This window comes from Barbus barbus (assembly GCF_936440315.1).
Source record: "Barbus barbus genome assembly, chromosome: 2".
NCBI lineage: Eukaryota > Metazoa > Chordata > Actinopteri > Cypriniformes > Cyprinidae > Barbus > Barbus barbus.
Window position 1 is genome coordinate 43,179,246 of NC_136730.1, and position 19,675 is coordinate 43,198,920.

The 19,675-nt window shown below is 38.9% G+C and overlaps 1 protein-coding gene across 1 annotated transcript in view; it reads right to left on the minus strand.

Annotated features, from left to right (window-relative positions):
• LOC306884425 (ATP-dependent RNA helicase DHX15) overlaps positions 1-19,675 on the minus strand; it is a 35,368-nt gene that overhangs the window by 14,247 nt on the left and 1,446 nt on the right. Inside the window, exons 2-6 of the mRNA XM_079440259.1 lie at positions 18,779-19,109; positions 16,828-17,021; positions 16,484-16,643; positions 14,764-14,982; positions 8,396-8,563 (exon numbers count right to left, since the gene is read on the minus strand). Of these exons, the coding sequence (XP_079296385.1) occupies positions 8,396-8,563; positions 14,764-14,982; positions 16,484-16,643; positions 16,828-17,021; positions 18,779-19,109 (1,072 nt within the window). The remainder of the gene's footprint in view (positions 1-8,395; positions 8,564-14,763; positions 14,983-16,483; positions 16,644-16,827; positions 17,022-18,778; positions 19,110-19,675) is intronic.

A 19,675-nucleotide genomic window follows, 5' to 3' on the forward strand; every position in this document is an offset into this window, starting at 1 on the left:
AAATGACTTAAAATAACCTTGATTACATTACTAACTAAAGTTTATCATCATGTAATATGTAATGGATAACAATTTGTAAGTAATCTGCCCAAACTCTGGTTGCCACCTTGTGGAACAACTGATTCATGCAAAACAAATTCAATGTGCAAATGTGACCTGCGCATACAAAGTACGTGCAGTTACAAAAATCATGTGGTGCGATTACAGTACGCACATAGTATTCTGGTACGAAATTTGTCTCACGCGCTGTATGCTGATCCTCGCATATAAGACCGAATATTTCTGCATTCTAGACATGGCTCATGTCCATTTATTTTTCTACCACATTTCAAAAGATGCAAGTTGCACAATTTGAGCCATCATTCATGCTAGTCGCACAAGTGGTGGAGGAAAGTAATGTTGAATATTTAGCCTAATGGGTTTATTCAAATCTCTAACCACTCTCTACACCAGCAGGGTGGCTTTTTTTTAGCACATTTCATTGGTGATTAGACAGTTCTGCACTGCTCTGGGCAAAACAAAAATCAAATTAAAAGGAAAAAGTTCTGTGGTAACTGGAGAGGGGTGAAAAAAGGCCAAAAAAATCAGTAGGAATTAAATCCTGAAAGACACTTCAGTGAGATGTCGCAAGCTGGAAGACTAATACAACCCAACAGGGGAGTAAGGCAACAGTTGCTGCAATCAAGTCAAATCGGGAGTGTGCTGGCTGAGCCGGACTGCTTTCCGCCGAGCAGCCCGTCCAGACACATTACTACTGCTCTTTTTGGCGGCAAGATTCATGTCTGTGCACAGCGTGCAGCCATCTTCCCCTCCCTAGAGAAGCCCACCTCTAAGAAACTCTATTATTCATGCCACGTCTCGCTCCTTCACTCTCTCTCTGTCCCTTCACAGTACAGGTGGCCTTCAGCATGTGTGCTAGTGACATATTAAATCATCTTTGAGCTAGAGACCGTGGACCGTCTTTGATACACTGAGATGACAGTGTCCGAGAAGCTTCGGAAGAGCTTTATAACATTGCATGGGTTGCTTACTGGCCCGAGTCAAAAGAGCCAAATGCTAGTCATGAATCACAGGACGAGAAACGTCAATCCGAGTCAAGTCAGAAGTAGGACAGAGTCTCTCGATAATTTAAATGTTTGCTTTATGTGGTGTCCCAGAAACAATGAGCAGCCAACAGAGAACGGTGGAGGTGTGAGGTGTACATTCATAGATATCAATGGTTTTGAATGTTTTTCGTATGCTATTACGTTAATGTAGCGAAAGCAGCTGCAGATCTTTTCTTAATTGTGACTTCTCTTAAATGTAGGGCGAGGACCTTGGTTCTATGCATCGGTTGTTGATTGGATGGAGGCAGATCTGAATGCGAGCCTGCAGTCGATTGTAATAATGGGATGGGATTTAAACTGACTAAATGACTGGAAAAGTCTGGTATACGTCAACTAAAAGAAGGCTGCTTCATTGGAAGATTGAGTTATGCCTTTTGAGCAAAAACTGTAAAAGTAAAACAAATGCACGGATAAATCAATTCAAAAAGATTAATAACATGCATTTAGAAAATGGATGGGACAAATTGCCATTTCGTGCCAAACTTAAGGTGAAATATACTACATAAACTTCCTATATTAATTCTTAAGATTTGAAAAGCATCCAAATTGAAATTACAAATGGTAACAAAATAAATAGGATAGGATTCCACGTTAGGATGTTTATGTAATACAAGCGCTGGTCCCCAAATATGCTTCCCTAGAAACAGAGAATTTTTCAAATATCTTACACAATTTGTGCTTTAATTCATGCCTACAGCAGAAACAAGCTCCAAAGTTTAATTAAATAGGTTAGGTTTGTTTAAATACCCTAAGTGATTTGGCAAGCTCTACTAAAAAGTTTTTGCAATGTAAATTGAGTTTCATAAAACTTCCTGGCCCCTATTACTAACAGAAAACAAACAAACCTCATATTTCATGTAATTCCGCTTCCTCAAATGCTTTTGAGGCATTAAAATCGTGGATTTCTCTTCAGCCACAAATGTTTGGCTTGGTTTGGTAATGCAGCAGAGGGTCTTTTCATGGAGCCTTTGACCTGATGTAATTCAGCTGCTGAAAAGAATCATCTGCCTATATATTCATGGAAAAGCTGGGAGAATACACTGAAAAAGGGCCATCTGGAGTCTGGAGACTGAGGGCCACGACCCAATGCCCACAGAGTGTCACTGAATGACAGCGGGGTCCGGCGCGCTTCAGACACACGATAAAAGAAATTAGGGTTCCTAACCAATCTGCATCCTTTCAGAAAATAGGACCACCTGGGAAAGACCTTTGAGATTAAATATATTCCAGAGCGGTAGCCATGGAAATTATCGAAAGGTGAGCGCCATTGGAATGAATTGCACAGCAAAAACACTAAATGCATTAGCAGTACTTAGTCATACTCATTGAACCGTGAGGTGTTGAGAAATTGCATCTTTTAGGAGGCAATGATCCATGTGCAAGTGGTCTGGAAAAAAATAGGCGGGCCGACCGAACAAGGCTAATACCAGCAACATTTCACTTGAATAAGTGCAATTTCAATTCTCTCCAACGAGTCTCTCATTCAATGTTCCTTTTTTGTTAAAAAAAAAAAACTCTAAAAAGGCAGACACACTATAGGTCAAAAGAATAAAAGAAAAAAACAGTAATATTGTAAAATATTATCACAATTTAAAACAATTGTTTTATTTGAACAAACTAAAATGTAATTTATTGCGGTGATGCAAAGCTGCATTTTCAGCATCATTACTCCAGTGCTTCAGAGTCACATGATCCTTCAGAAATCGTTCTAATATGCTGAACAGTGCTCAATTATTAATATTAGTTCTTATTAACAATGTTGAAAACAGTTTTTACTGCTAAATATTACCATTGAAGATAACATGACTCCTCGATGAACAGAAATTTCAAAATAACAGCATTTATTTGAAAAAAGTGTTACTTTTGATCAGTGCATCCTTTTTTATCTCAATCTTGAATGGTAGCTATTAAATCAGATGTGCTGCTATTTGGTAACTAGCTATAAACACGATGACAGTTTAACCTTGTTTTACGAGATTCTCTTCAAACTGTTTCTCCAGCATGGCAGCAGTTGACCAGACAGAGACGCTCACATTTCATATTCACAAAGATAAGCGAGACCCTGCCTTCAATCATGCTTTCAGTCACAAACAGGCCGAGACGGCTCCTGTCGGTTTAATTCTGTATTGAAAGAAAAAAGACATTTCGTCAGCAATAGCACAATTTCATTGTACCTCTGGGTTTTAAGTACCACGAGTGGAAGGAGCTCCAAACATTACCATTATTACCGGGCTGTATCGTCAACCCGTTAAAACCGATGGACTCGTCTTCAAATTAAAACAGACATGCTTTATGACTTTGCTTATGGTCATGTTAGATGGGTCAAAATATCCATGAAGACAACTTTCTGCCCAGATACAGTTATTAAGAAGCTAGACTTGCCACTAGGGGTGTGCGATATGACGATTTTTGATCGTGGACGATAAAAATGTCTCCACGATCTGCTTTTTAAGAAATATCGTAGTATCGCGCTACCGCGCACATTGTCAAATACAGTTCTGGCGCCGCCGTCTCTATATACTGTACAACACGACATACAGCAGTAGAGTTACTCTGACAGGACACTGCACTTATTCGCGATCGCAAAAGTACATTATTTGCACACAAGCCTTGCTGGTTAAATGTTTAATTCGCGCGCTGGTCTGACGTGCGCTTGTTCTGAGCGCATACACCTGAAGCACGCGCACTAAAACGCCTGTCTAACAGCGCCTGATTACTCAACTAAGTTATATTTTGCGCTAATACTGTCAAAACACACAAGGTTTACATACAGACTGAGTTGGTTATCTCTAAAATGAAAGTAAATAGTTAAGAGAGAAACGGATGCGCGCCTGTATATTAGATGCGTGCAGCTCTTAAAGGGACAGGACACTAAACATGCTGTCGACTGTCATTAAAGGGATAGTTCACCCTAAAATTTAATTTCTGTCATTATTTACTCAGTGGAAAACCAAACAGTTGCTGGTCCACATTGACTTTGATAGTAGGAAAGAAAAATCCTATGGAAGTCACTGAGGACCAGCAACTGTTTGGTTTTCCACCTTCTTCAAAATAGCATTTATAAATGTTCAGCACAAGAAAGAAACTCATTCCGGTTTAAAACAACTTTTGAGTAAATGATGATATAAAAATACAACATTATGACAGAATTGACAGACAGATGACAGAATATTAATTTGTGGGGGAACTATTCATTTAACATTAACAAAACAACAAAACGCAAAAGAGAAAAATCACTCACTATTCTTGACTGAAAAACTTTAATACAGTTGCTTTAGGAATCAGTCTCTCTAGTGTTTTATTTTTATATTTGTTCATTCAATTTCATTGAATGCTCTGCTAAATACACCTATTGTACCTGGAAATAAAGCACTGTTTGTTTTATTTGTATATTATGTGTATTTGTAATGTGTATCTTTGTTCTTATTTTTTAATAAGAAAAATAAAATAATGACAAAGATTTTTTATCTTCGCCCACTTTGGCCTAAATATCTGCCATGCGTCTTTGTCTTTCTAGTTTGGCTGTAATGCTCAGACAACTTGTAAAACCAAAATAGTAAAACTAACAAAGAATCGTGATAAAAATCGTGAATCGTGATATTTCTATAAAAAATCGTGATATATTTTTCCCATATCGCCCACCCCTACTTGCCACCCAATGTTAAGTGCAGGTATGCAGCCTCACTTTCCATTAATTCTTCCATAAACCCTCCATTCCCGCAGTCAACACAAGAGAGATCGTACCACATCCCAATTAACTCCAGGATCAACAAGAAAGTCGCTGCCGAATTTTGCCACAGTCCTCGATTTCCCTACATGTGACTGCTGAGTGTCACGTGAAGTTAAAACCCCTCTAATAAATCCATGCATCAGCAGTGCAGAAGAGCTGCTGGATTTGTCCTGAAGGAGGATGTGACCGCACAGGTGCGGATCACACAATATTCACACACACACACACACATCCGTATCTGCCAAAGGTGGCTTATATGCATCGTGTTTAATATATGCCAGAGGGTGTGAAGAGTTGACATTTTTACAAGGTAATCTGAGCCTTATGTACTGCTGCAACAGAAAGACAGAAAAACAAGGTGCCAAAAAATAACTAAATTCAAGGCACTGTACAGTTACCTCATCCTCAAAAACTTACTTTTGCTGTGTTCACATTGCTTTAAACTTAGCTAATGCAGCAAGTCACAATTTATTTTAATTGCCTAATCCACTTAAAATGTTAATCATATATAGGTATCACTTATTGTTAAAATAATCTGGGCAGTAGTTCTGTAGTTTTCAGCATGCTTTGCATGGGACTGCATTAAGAGATTAAATACTGAAATTAAGTGCTTTTCGGTAAAGTGAATGACTAATGTTCAGTTAAACAAAATGTTTAATGCTCAAAAATGACCAAAGAGTTTCAATATTTTATATCTATTTTATATAATGATATTACACAGCGCCTGAATTACCTATATTACCTAGCTGGGGACTACTTCCAGGTGCTGCATAATATCAGCCGTGGTACAGCAGCAAAGTTCCTTGCTTATTACGCCAGAAAGAGCGCGTAGTTCCTAGCCATATCAGACTAGAAAATCACAACTTTTCATTTTCCATCAGTCTTAGTACACGATTTAACTACAGAAGAGTCAAGTTTTAAAATAGGAAAAATATTGAAACTCTTTGGTTATATTGAAAACACTTTTTTGAGCGAGATGCTAACGGTCTAATCAGATTCAACGATCTATGCTAAGCTAAAAGTGCTACCGCCAGACACAGAAATCGGCTGAATGGATTAAAAAAAACGGTAAAACTCAACTGTTTAACTCCTGGGGAGTTGGAAAATGAGCCTATTTTTAAAAAATAGTGGAGTGTTCCTTTAAAATAAAATAAAACCTAAAAAAAAAAATGACTTAAACGTTAATAAAATAAAATGTCGCATTTTAATTTAGTTTAACTTGAAGTTCTAAAAATAAACTGATATACAAATTAATCAATTGAATAGATATAAAAAAAAACTAATAATGACAAAATAATTAAAATGAGAATTGAAAAAAAAAAAAATTCTAAATATTAATAAAAACAACACTAGTATCTCAATGACACAAAATTAGCACCGGTTAGTTCAAGTTGGTGTTTTATTGTGGACCTAAACTAATTTAATGGAAGATTCTTAATGTAATAAAGTTAATTAAACAAACTAGGCTATTTTTTGAGCGCATGGAAAGTAGAGAATCATCATTCGTTACATTGTTGCTAGTTAATCCAAGCTTTCGCCTAAAAATATATACATTGTTACTTATTTTTTTTAAATTGCAACAAATACAATTGTTGTGAACATAGTTTCCTTTTTTATCAAATAGAATGCATCTGAATAATAAGCAGTTCTCTGTTCCCAACATTAGTTTGCATCACAGGGGTTGCAGCATATTCACATCAGCCCCTGTGAACCAATGTCCACTTTCATTTTCTTCTGAACAGCGCAGGCAAACAGCGGCGGATGTTTGAACTTCTGAAGCAGCTTATACCCGGGCTTACGAGTAATCAAACCTCTGAGAAACCCAGAGCCTCTTTAAACATGGAAGGGGTCAGGGGAGAGATGAAATGACACAATGCTCTAGGTGGAGAGGGATGGACGAGGCAGATACTTGATACGTGAAGCAGGCTGATGACTGATGCTGTTCGGTACATCAAAACACAAACCAGGCATGCAGCTAAGACTTTGTTGCAGCTCCAAATATAGCCATCACGTTGAAGGAACAAGAATGCGGAAATTTGCAGTTCAGTGAATGCTTGCGTTCGTTCATTAGGACATCAGTAATCTTTGCCTGGAAATAATGACAAGCGGAGCCGTTTCTGTAGGGGAGCGATGACTCATTAATCAACTCTTCATCAGATGTTCGGCTAAATGTTTGCAAACTCATAGCAGCTGATCAGATGTGATATTCTGTCAGATCTTTGGCCAGTCACGCAGGACTCCAGGTGCTTTTCACATTGTAATCGTCAGGCTTGTTTGAGAGATGAGGAAGTGAAATGCGAGTAGAGAAAACAAGAGCGATTGCGTCTGTACAACCTCCTGCTAAGAGTAAAGGATGACAGACGATGAAAGACACTTTACAGTGGATGAGCTCTGATAAAACATCGAGCGAGTTTCATTTTTTCAAAGCCAACATGCCAAAAATGCCAAACGACCATATTCAAGTCAGGAAGCAGAACAGGAGGGAACGAAAGCAAACTGTCCAAAATAGACTCGAGAAAAACATTACTGCTTCAACACTTTTCAAACGATCGAAGGATGAGTAATTTTCCTTTCCAAAATTAGAGAAAAGCATCATATGCTGACAAAAGCAGCATATGCTATGAGTCATTGCTTTACCAAAGCTAAAGATGGAAGGAGAGAAAAAAGAAAACCTAATTTCCACCATTCCTTGTTCCTCATCCTTCCCTCTACTGACAGACCTGAGTCATCCTCTTCTTTCTTTAAATGGATTGTAGATGCTACTATAGCTGTGCTGATACAATCACATCGATATTTTGATCTTTGGTGCCATACTCCACTGACAAAAGTGAAAGGGGTAGTTCAACAACAACAAAAAAACCTATAAAATGTTCACTACTTTTACAATTGCTTTATGTACTTTTAATGGATTAGAAGTTTTGCTTGAGTGGACTTTCAAACTCAAATTTTAGGATTCTCTCAATTTTTGTCCATGCATTGAAAGATGAATGACAGTCTTAAGGGCCGTTCACAGAACGCATCTTTATGTCTAAAAACACGAGATGCAGCGCTCCGGAATGGTTTTTAAAAAAAGTGCAGCACAGAATGCCTCCTTCACCATGTTGCTGTCACATTAAAAAGTTACCATGCCAACTTGCTACTGAAAACAAAAGCTTGAAACGCTTGCTCCACCTCTGGGATCTTTTGATTGGCTCAAAGTTCTTGAACTGACACTGATGAGCGGCGCTGCACCTTGACACGGCGTCTTAAAAACGTGGTGCCATGTGCAAGAAGCTGCAAAAAATACATTCGTCTAGCACTTTGACATAGAACAGCAATAGAAAAGTAGCGCATTGGAATGGAAAAACACATTCAGAGTGAACGGCCCCTTTTTTGGGGTTTGGAACTTTTGTCTGCTGAACGTTCAATCAAAGAATTTGAAGTATCTCTTGAGCCAAACCACGTTAGAGGGACTAAAAGCAACACCCCTTCTTGGAATTCTAGGTTTGTCACAGTTTAAACCTCTTAAGATCTAGTTGTGCTCAATGTATCGAGTCATTTACACGGCGGTGATCTTTACCTTCCTGCCGATGGCTCCGCTGGGTTTGCGGGGTGGAGGCGGCTCGAAGATCCTCTGCTGTTGCTGTGGTGGCAGCGTGGAGTAGAGCGGGATGATTTTGATGTCGCCAACCTCAGGGCCGAGATCATCGATCTCACGTTTGATCCGTTTGCAGGCTTCGTCGATTTCCTAGAAGGTAAAAAGACTGATGTTAGAGACCACAGACCGAGAATCAGGTGCAAAATTAACGCCTGCCGAGTACGAAAAGACATTTTTGGCAAGTAATTTCAATAGAATTAACATATTTTAGGAACTGCAACATACAAGAAATACAAGGCTGACATTTGCCATTGACAACTTTTTAAACACAAACTAGGCTTGTTGGAAAAATGTTTGTCCAAAAACATACCATTGCATACAATTCTCTGCAGGATCCAGCTGAAATAAACACTAGTGGTAGTAAAGCACAAACAACTTATTCCTTATATATTATGATTACAAGGCAGATTATCAGACTTATTTTGGCACAGTTCCTTGCAAATTACTATGTTATGAGCTCAAAACACTGCATTGTGCATGATTTGTAAACTAATACATTTTTTTACTCACATTTCACTATGAAAGTGTCACGAAACCTGCAAGAAGCAACGTAATAGTTTGCAGAGATGTCATGTTTTTCCTATGAATCTTGGTTGTTTTATCATGAAAGTTTAGTCTAGAATGGCAAGTTATTTCCTCCAGATTTCCATTTGGACCCAAAAGCCACCAAATAAACACTAGAACATATTTTTAAGGATGTTTCAACTGTTTTTGTCCATAGAGCAGATGCCATTAGGGTCCAATGTTGTTCAGACCCCATTGACTTCAAAGGGTTTAAACAATATCTTTGTGTTCCATGGAAGAAAGTCGGTCATAAATGTTGGGATTACAGAATTGTCATTTTTGTGTGACATTTCCATTCAAAAACAGGAAGCATTGGGTATGTTAATAAACAATAACAATAGTTTTCATAAGCTCCAAATCAGTGGGTTGTGTAAATCTGCCCTCTCTTTGTCCAACTTCACCTCACATCAACTGATTTTGGATCAGCTACCCGTTAATATCTACGTTAGCCACTTTTACAAACATCATTAACTGCTGGATCAATTCCCCCACTCTTGGGTGGTACACTTGACGTGCCAGTTGTCTCAACCGAGTGAGAAAACGAAAGCTGGAGTGCATGGCATGCGTGGTGCTTGGGTAAGATCCCTATGGCTGTGCCATCAACAGCGGCAGTCACAAGGGCACGTGTACACTCGCACGCACGTTTTATTATTCCAGATGGCAATGTAGTAGAGCTAATGTGAGATGAGAAAGCCGCAATGATACATAACCAGGAGCAAATCACAACAGATCAGTTAAGTGAAGCTGAATGTTACAAACACTGTGGCTTAAGATCTAGAAATACGTGCCAGTCGTCACAGCAAATTAGAGATCACAGCAGCTTGAATGTGTTTTAAGAGACACATACTGTAGTGCAGACTTAAGCACACACTTTACAAAAGAAAAAATTAAGTTAATCTAGACTACCATTATCAGTGTACACTAAATGCCTTCTCTCACAAGTCAGAGAAATATTCACTCTGACACAAATAAAGAATGCTTAGTATTTACTGCAAAGCTGTGTCTTTTCTTCATGCATGAGCACATTGCACTCATGACAAGTGGAACGGTCCTACTGATTTTGAAGTCAACGCTTATGCAGTACCGCCATCCTCAGGCTAAAGTGTGCACTGCGACTTGAGCAGCAAAGAGATAAATGGTAAACAGTCAAGCAGTGATCTCTAGAAAAACTTCAGGCTGTTGTAATAAAGCATTTATCGATATCATGTCATGCACTGCGACATCGAAAGACTCCAAAAGTCTTTTCCTTGAGACCCTTTCATTGCGTATCTAAGCAGCCATAGCTGATCATTTACCCATAAAAGCATTAAAGCTCGTAAGCACGCTGATATCCCAGACACGGTAGTCCATGCACGCGCCGAATCGCTCCCTGGGGCACAATATGCGCAGAAAATGGCGCCGGTGGCCATGTGCATCTTAATCAAAGCTCTGCCACAACGGAGCAGGACAAGGCAAATCTGAATGGATTGATCAAATTAGCCAAAGTATTAATAGTCCATCAGCCCTTGGGAAGCGGCAGCTGTCAGGAGGACTGCTATCCGTGCTGCCAAGGCAGCGGGAAGAGAGGGACACGCGGCTGTGCCAAAGCAGAAGAGCCTGCACCTGGAGCAGGACGCCAAATCGAGATCCCTCGCTTCTCGCAGCAGCACGATACAACACTGGAGAAAAATATTTTAAATGGCTGCTTTAATCTACATGCTGCAGATGCAAATGAGCTGGCACAGATTTAAAGAACAAAACTAATCTTAATCAGTGGTAATTTAGGCCTGATTCGAACGAGCAAAGTTGAACAAATAACCGCAGCGTATCAGTGAGGGTTTTTTCTTTTTGAAAGATCGTGTGGTTTAAAACTAATTGCTGTTTGCGGAAAGCCTATAGAGTCAAGTCGCCCATTTCTTCTGCAGAGCTTCGATGCATTAGCAGGAAACAAAGTGGACAAACAGTGTAAATTGCTTGACTAAAATGAGGCACCTTCATTAACCGAAAGGAGCAAACCAAGCTATTATGTGACCATGCTAAAAACCACGTTCCTGGCCTAGATTTTAACATATTCAATCATTCTTTAAATAGGTGAAATATAATGGCCAACTACACTACTGTGATCATTAGTCTCATCACATGCTTAAGATGTGAAGCACTGCACCCTTTGAACTGCCCAAGACCGTATAAACTCCATTAACCCAATTAAAAGCACATTAACAAGCGAATACGCATTAAAAAGCGAGATCTGCTACTACAGAGCCAAGAGATGTCCAAATAGTCAGCGTGAGTTTATGTTGTCATTTCTTTTATGTAAACATACCAATTAAAGGGATAGTTCACCCAAAAATGAATATCCTGTGGTCATTTCATGTCATTCCAAGCATTTATGACTATTTTTTTGTGCAGATATTTTCACGAATGTTGGTAATCAAACAGTTTTGGTTCCCTTTGAATTAGATTGTATTTTTGTCTATATTTTGTCCATACTGTTTGATCACCAACATTCTTCAAAAGTACTCTCTCTTACGTTCAACAGAAGAAAGGATTTTGATTTTTGGGTAAACTATACCTTTAAAGGTGCAGTATGGAATATAGACAGCTACGGGTTGAAATGGTTACTGCAGTCCAAATTCAAAATATTGAAGAAAGTTGCTTCAACAAAAACAGACATCCCAACACAGACCACACATTGTGAGTTTGGGGCAGGGGTAGATGGGTGAGTTTAGAACGGTCATTATTTTTTCAATTACTTTTGAAACACTAGCAACAGAGAAAATGCACACAAACGTATCAAAAGTGCAAACACAGAGTCATTCTGTTCGCGATAAAGACGAGCTCGCTTGTATCCGCTGACATTTTGGACTTGATAAGGATTCATTCACCGCAAAGATAACAATCCTGCGCATCAATAAACCTCCACTCAATTATCATCCGATGCTGGTGGAGACAGTCCAACTGTAACTTACTTGAGTTCATTCATTCTGCAATGAGCCAGCGATCAATCTCTCACCTGCAAATTAAAACGGATGTACACGACCAGACCCACTGGAGAAACTAATGACGGGAGTCTGCCGTTAATAAATAGGGTGTCAAATTATCTGAGTAGGTGGATGGTGCGAAGACTTCTCTTTGCAAAGGGAAGTGAGAGACAGAGGAAGTACTATGTTCAGTCAGACTGTTCGTTCAGTCTAGCTTGCTTTGAATGTGGTTTCAAACCGACTGAATTGTTGGATTAATGCAATTTGCATGATTTTTTTGGCCTACTCATTATCTTTATGTAAAGCATAATAAAGTTAATTTTTCCTTGATCCTAGCAAAAGGAGAAAAAAAAAAAAAAACAGATATGCAGGGATTGCTGGTGATTCTCCATCTGTGACCGTATTTATCATTTGGGTGGGTCCCTGACCCTCCACTGCGCTCAGGTGAGCACTGGTTGCAGGAGACGTAAAATAATAAATGGCTTAATTTCAGGGCTGAATCTGGGTCATTCTCTGCCATCTCTCACAGGCTTTTGCCTTTGCGCCAAGGCCAGCTGTGTTCATGGCCATTATCAATCTCAGCATTGATCTCTTCTGCACTATTTAACTGTTGTGTGTGAGGTGGCTTGAAAAATGTCACAAATGACAAATGTGTCTCATAATGAGCATCTTGAATGTGAAGTCATAAAGCCACACATACACCCAAAATAAAGTCACCAGTTTGGCATTCATTGTTTTCTGCAAATATATTTTTGAAATACAGTATAATATATAAACAAAAAATTATATTTTTCTCTTAAATTTTAATGTGCAACGCATTTTATGGACGAGAGTTTTGTAAACCTAGGAGAGTACAAGGCTGGCTGAGCACAAAGGCTATTTCTAAAAAAAAAAAGAAAAAAAAAGGGGGTCAAATCCGACTTTGCTATGATAGTCTGGCGCTTATTCTGAATTAGCGACTGTAAGTATGTTTTGTTGTTAGTTTAAGTATTTGCTATTGACTGTTCAAATGCGGAGTTTTGCGCGTAACACGTCGCGTGTGTGTGTGTCAGGGGAACAGGGTCACATCACAGCGGAGTGTACAGCCCGTCAAATTTCGTCTTAACCGCAGCTTGTGTACTGCAAATACATACGAGCACGTCTGAAGTGACTCTTTCAGGCTTGAACTGATAAAACTAACTTGAAAGCTGAAGCTCGCGATTATGGTAATGGGAGTTACATTTCCAACACGTGCTTGTGGTCTTCAGCCAATCACAATGCACTGGGTCAGTTGGCCAATCAGAGCAGACTGTGCTTAACGGAAGGAGGGGCTTTGTAGAAAATGTAGTGCCATATAATCAATGGGTAAATATGGGGGGGGGGGGGGGGGGGTCTGCTTCATAGAGACATTAGTATCAGTAATACTTACCTTCAGTCATGAAAAAAAGATGCCACTAAACAAATATTTAAAAATGTACTGTATTTACGTTGTTTGTACATTAGTTTGAAGATTGCATGTGAAATTACTGCAATATAAAAGTATATTTAAAAACTTTAGGTTTAGGTGAGATTTTTCCCACACGCAAAGAAAGTGAGAGCGAGATGCATGTAAACATACCATACATGTAAACAATATTCTGTGTTTTATTTTCCTGTCAAAATTATGGAACTCATTAGGAATTCTTCAGCTTTTTAGAACAACCATATGATACTGTCGGTTTCTCTGGTAGTAGGCGGAGCTAATGCGCAAACGACAATCTCATTGGCTGGCGCTCACCTATTATCGTCCCTGTTTGGATTACAGCAAATCAGTTTGAGTGACAGACAGCAGACAACGTGATTAACATGCATGAACCCACCGGCTCTTTAATCCTTAGTGCATTTTATATTGTTATTAGTAGCAAAATTTGTAGTAGTATTATCTTATCAGTATTATCGTTAGTTTTTCCCCTGGCTTTTTTAGAATATATTTTTTTTTACAGAAGCACTGAAGGACCAAGAACATCTTAAGCGCCACAATCAGTCCTAATTTCAGTTAAAATGACTAATATGCATTTATACATGGTTACAGTGTTTTAATTCGAATGACTAAAATTATATCATTAAATAATGCTTATAATATATTACAATGCTTGACTGCATTGAATGCTTACAATGCATCATTACAATGATGAGCATTCTATCAGATATTTAAAAAGCTGTGCCTTTTTATAAACATAAGCTTCAATAAGCCTAAACAAGTGGAGCGACATTGCGATAGTGTTGCTGTATTTACATTTTTGGGAACTTGACTTGATTTTAGTTTATTGCCACATTAGCATCACAGGCTATTTCATGTCAAACAAAGATTATACATTAGAAAAAAAATACAGTAGTATGCAATAAAAACACAAATTAAATAAAGCAATTATAAAAAAAACTTTTGTACATAAAATTCTATAAAAGATTCTTTAAATTTACTTTTGAAAGAAAATGTGAAGGTTTTTCTTGGTTAAATTTTTGGGGAAAATCAACATAGCTGCCTCTGTACACTGTCCTTGGATAAAGAGTAAAATGCTTGAGCTTTAGACAGTTTATATAGTTCATAAAAGTGAAATTCAAAAACTTTAGGTACAGTCTCTGCTTTTCAAGGGCGAGGTAGCAGATTATAATAAACTTATAAGAGAAGGAAAATGTATCAAATGTTTTCAGTGACGATACTCAAAATTCAAGGACTTTAAAACATAATGGTTGAAATCAAGCATTCTCTGCATGAAGCCTATTCAGAGATGACATCAGCGGTATTACCTCCTGTCCGGTGAGGAAGAGCAGCACATCTCCCTCATCTTCCTCACACATGTGGATCTGGATGACTGTGCGAATGGCCGCTTCCAGGTAGTCCCTCTCCGGCTCGGGCGTGTAGAAGATCTCCACGGGATGTGTCCGGCCAGGAATGGTCAGCAAGGGGCAGTTGTCGAAATAAACCTGGAACTTTCCAGCGTCCAGAGTGGCGCTCATTACAATGACCTGGGGAGAAATAAATAGACTGCATTGGATTTTGAACGGACACCATTTCACACAGCATTTGGTAAAAGCCGCTGCGCTTTGCCCATGTCGACAGCAAGCACGTCTCATTCTCTCTGGGGACATTATGATTGTAATGAAAGAAAAAAAGCACAGAGCCATTCTGAGGTCCACCCGGCACCTTTCCACATCATGACGCGTTATAATTGCTCTTAAAGCATTTTAAACTTTAAAGCTGCATGGGGACAGGGAGCTGAGGGATCACTTAGAGTCACCTAGACCTTATTTAACAGTCTCTGAACACATGTATAACCTTTGATTTGTTCCTGACAGCAAGTAGTCATTACCCACCTGCTTTATGAGAATCGCTCCAGCACATTTCAGCCATAAAACTCGCTGCGCTTCTGCTCTCCTTGGGCTGATGGCTTTCAAATAGGCTGACCCAGCAGCAGCCGCTTTGCCTCCACTAGAGCGACTGGCTGTGCATTTCTGAGCGCAACGGCCACGTTTGTCTTCAAACAAACGAACACGCAGCTGTCAGGTGTGCGAGCGGCTTCATCGGCGACAGTCCACACACTCACAGAATTATTTGCGTTTGTTAAGAGAACAATTTCTCCTGCCTCAGCATGATTTGGCTTCAAAACTGAACTACTAGTTAGCTTTTCTCTCGTTTCTGTTACATAAACAGTTATTCATACCAACAGCAAAGGGACGATTGCTAACATGCATACGGAAGAGTATTAATCAAATTTATGTATACTGCACACAATTTTCACCTTCCAAAATATTCAGTTTCTGGAAAATATCACCTTATTCATCGTATATTCAGAACACTATCAAATCCAAATTATTTGATTGTTAATGTATTTTGCTTTACAAATTCACCTCCACAACTAGTGGTTAAAAAAAACGCTGTTAATGAAATGAAACCTGGACATCTTGAGAAGCAAAATTACACAAGATGTCTTGTTTTCTGAGAAATTGATCAAAATTAAGTGTTTAAAGATTAGCAACACCAAATATCTGCCAATGAGCTCTCAGAAAAATCTACTTCATTCAAAGGGAAACAAGTTTTCAAACCCTATCGAGGGACATCTGTGCTCATTTTAAGCATAAATTAATTTATTTCTCAGAAAACAAAACTTCACTTATAAATTGACTCAAATAAATATATCTTGAGTTAAGGCTATTTATATATTTATACTGGAAAGCAAGAAAAAAAAGGGAGATATTCTTATATATATATTTGATTTTATCCATCCGTTGTTGATTGGATGGAGGCATAACTGAATGCAATCATCCAACGTAAACTTGGATTGTGTAAAAAAAATGTCATTAAATGCATGGATGAATTGTTTGCAATAAGATCATTAAGATACATTTAGAAAATAAGGTAAATTTCCATTTCATGCAAACCTAAATATTCTTCCCCTCATGTACTCCAGTTTATAAGAAATAAAAAACAACCACAAGGTGGTGCAAGCATACGATCAGCATGACATACCTTAAGGTCGGACCTCTGACGGACCACTTCTTTGAGGACGCCCATCAGAATATCTGTGGCTAACGTTCGCTCGTGAGCCTCATCGAGAATAATGACACCGTAACGCTCCAGCAGCGGGTCGTTCATAGCTTCACGGAGTAACATACCGTCTGTCATATATCTGTAAACACAAGACACGTTTATTCACTCATCTTTATCTCAGGTGTCACCAAAAAAAGACCAAATGTCATTTGTCCAAAAGTACCTACACTACGATTCATCTTACCTTCCTACCTACATTACTATTCACCAAATACACATTGCTTGTGTCTAAAACTTTGATTTCTACCAAAACTATAACTTACTTCAGTATGGTCTTTGCAGAGCTACAGTCCTCAAATCTGATTGAGTATCCGACCTCCTGGCCCAGCATGACGTCCATTTCATCCGCCACTCTCTGAGCCACACTCATAGCTGCCACCCTACGTGGCTGTGTACAAGCCACGCCGCGCTTAGGGCCGGGAAGGGCCCTCACCATGTCCACACACCACTGAGGGATCTGAAAATGAAGAACAGTTCATTAATGCGCTTTAGTTAATGCTGTGTTTCTCTGATCTTCCCTTAAACAAATGAATAAGTTCATTGGTTAACATGGCGCCAGTCACAAATTAGTCAGAATGCCTCTTGGGAAGGTTGTGAAAAAGGGCACACCAGCTTTGGTTGCCTGAGCCGGTTAACAGGCAGCATAATTTAAAATACGAGAAAGGAGAGCAGGGAAATATTTGATATGCAAAGGATTAATATTCAGACATGTGATAAGCTAAAGACAAAAAAAAAGAAAGAAAAAAAAAAACTGTTTTTCCACCCATTCAATATGACTATGCAACAATAATAATAAATGGGAACAACAATCATTGTTATTCTAAACACTTTGTTATTAAAACTATAAAATTACACACAGAAATTGCACTGGAAAATAAATAAATATATATATATATATATATATAAATAAAACAACAGCAACAGTATTAAATCATTTTTATTTTACAGTACAATAGAAATAGATTTCTTTATTTTAATAATTTATTAAAATATTTGAATTACTACTGACTGAAGTATTAACTGAATTAATACTTCAATTTTTATATTAACTTATTATTTTATTATTGCTGTTGTCATTTATTTTTCAAAAAATATTGTTTTATTTGAAAATTAAATCAAAGAAATATTACTATCGTACTATTAAAAATACAATTAAATAATAACAAAAAAACAATAATGAAATTACATAATAGAAATAATATTTTAGAGAACAACAGCAATATTACAAAACTAATATTTATGGCCATTTTAATTTCTTTAAAAACATTCAACTACAGAGCTTTGTTTTGGCGGAAAACTGCTGGGAAACTTTATAGCTCCTTTTATTGAGAACAGATTAATAAATGACTGAATTACAAATTTATGAAGATGGTTGGTGCATGTGACATTTTTTAAAAGCATGTTATAAGTGACCCAAACTCACAGCGCAAGTCACAAAGCTTAAGTTCAGCTACATAATTAAATCACAGACTTAATTTGATAACTGCACTTTCATGCTTTAACCCAGGTTTAGGCTCTTACTGTTTTCTTATGAGTGAGTGAAGTGACATACTGCCAAGTATGGAATTCGTGCTCTGCATTTAACCCATCCAACGTGCACACACACAGCAGTGAACACACACACACACACAGCAGTGAACACACACACACACACACACACACACACACACAGCAGTGAACACACACACACACACACAGCAGTGAACACACACACACACACAGCAGTGAACACACACACACACACAGCAGTGAACACACACACACACACACACACAGCAGTGAACACACACACACACACAGCAGTGAACACACACACACCGTGAACACACACCCGGAGCAGTGGGCAGCCATTTATGCTGCGGCGCCCGGGGAGCAGTTGGGGGTTCGATGCCTTGCTCGAGGGCACCTCAGTCGTGGTATTGAGGGTGGAGAGAGCGCTGGACATTCACTCCCCCCACCTACAACCCCTGCCGGCCCGAGACTCGAACCCGCAACCTTTGGATTATGAGTCCGACTCTCTAACCATTAGGCCACGACTTCCCCATGATGAAGAACAATCTAAAACACAAATCAGCTTTTTCCCAATCCTAATTAATACCTTTAATATCCACTGTTGAAAGATCTCTGAATGCACGGAGCTTCTGGCTACAGAGGCCAAAGCAAGGTCTCCTGTGAAAAGCTGTAAAGCATAAGGAAACCCTTGTTTGGTCTAACCTGTGTGGTCTTTCCAGAGCCTGTCTCTCCAACGAGCACAAAGCTCTGATGTCGGTTGAGGATGTCATTAAAACGTTCCTTGTACTCCCAGACGGGCAGCTGCAGCCTCTTCTTGAGGATCTCGTAAAAGCGTGGCGTGTGAGGCAGGTTGGTAAAGGGGTTGATCTGCTGATTCATGGCCGTCTGCTTCAGCGTGAGCATCCCGCCGCCGGGCACGCCGGAGCTGAGGGACACGGCGGGCACCTTGCTGTCTCTATCCCGGTCTCGGTCTCTGTCACGGTCTCGATCCCGATCCTTCGACCGGTCATCCCGATCTCTGTCACGGTCCTTACTGATAGGAAGACAAATAATAACACAAGGATTTAGTTTCCTGGCAAAAAGTTAGTGTTCGAAATAGGGCTGTCAAAATTAATGCATTAACGCAAATTCATTTTAACGGCAATAATATTAACGTGCGATTAATGCAGCGTGCATTTTCTGTTCGACCCGTGGCCTAGCCCATAGTTGGAGAAATGGAGATGCACAGTGTTACCAACTAGATTTAGCGACTTTTTCTCCAAAAGAGCGCTTAGCGACACATCTAGCGACTTCTTGGACAAACCTTATTTAGTTCTGAGACCCAGAGTGCAGATTAACATCTTGGAAGGGAGAGCTGGATATAGTCTTAAAGGGATGCATTTTAATCACTATTTCATATTCATTCCATTGTATGACAAAAGAAACTGTAAAATATATCAATGAAAACTGTTTTATTGAGAATTTGGCTGCATCAAAACACAGTATGTGGGCACAGAGAGGCAAACAAATGCAATAATAAATAGGCCTAATAAATGTACAGCATGTTCAAATGAAGTGAGCTGCTCTGTACTGCGAAAAAAAATGTCCATGCGTCTAATA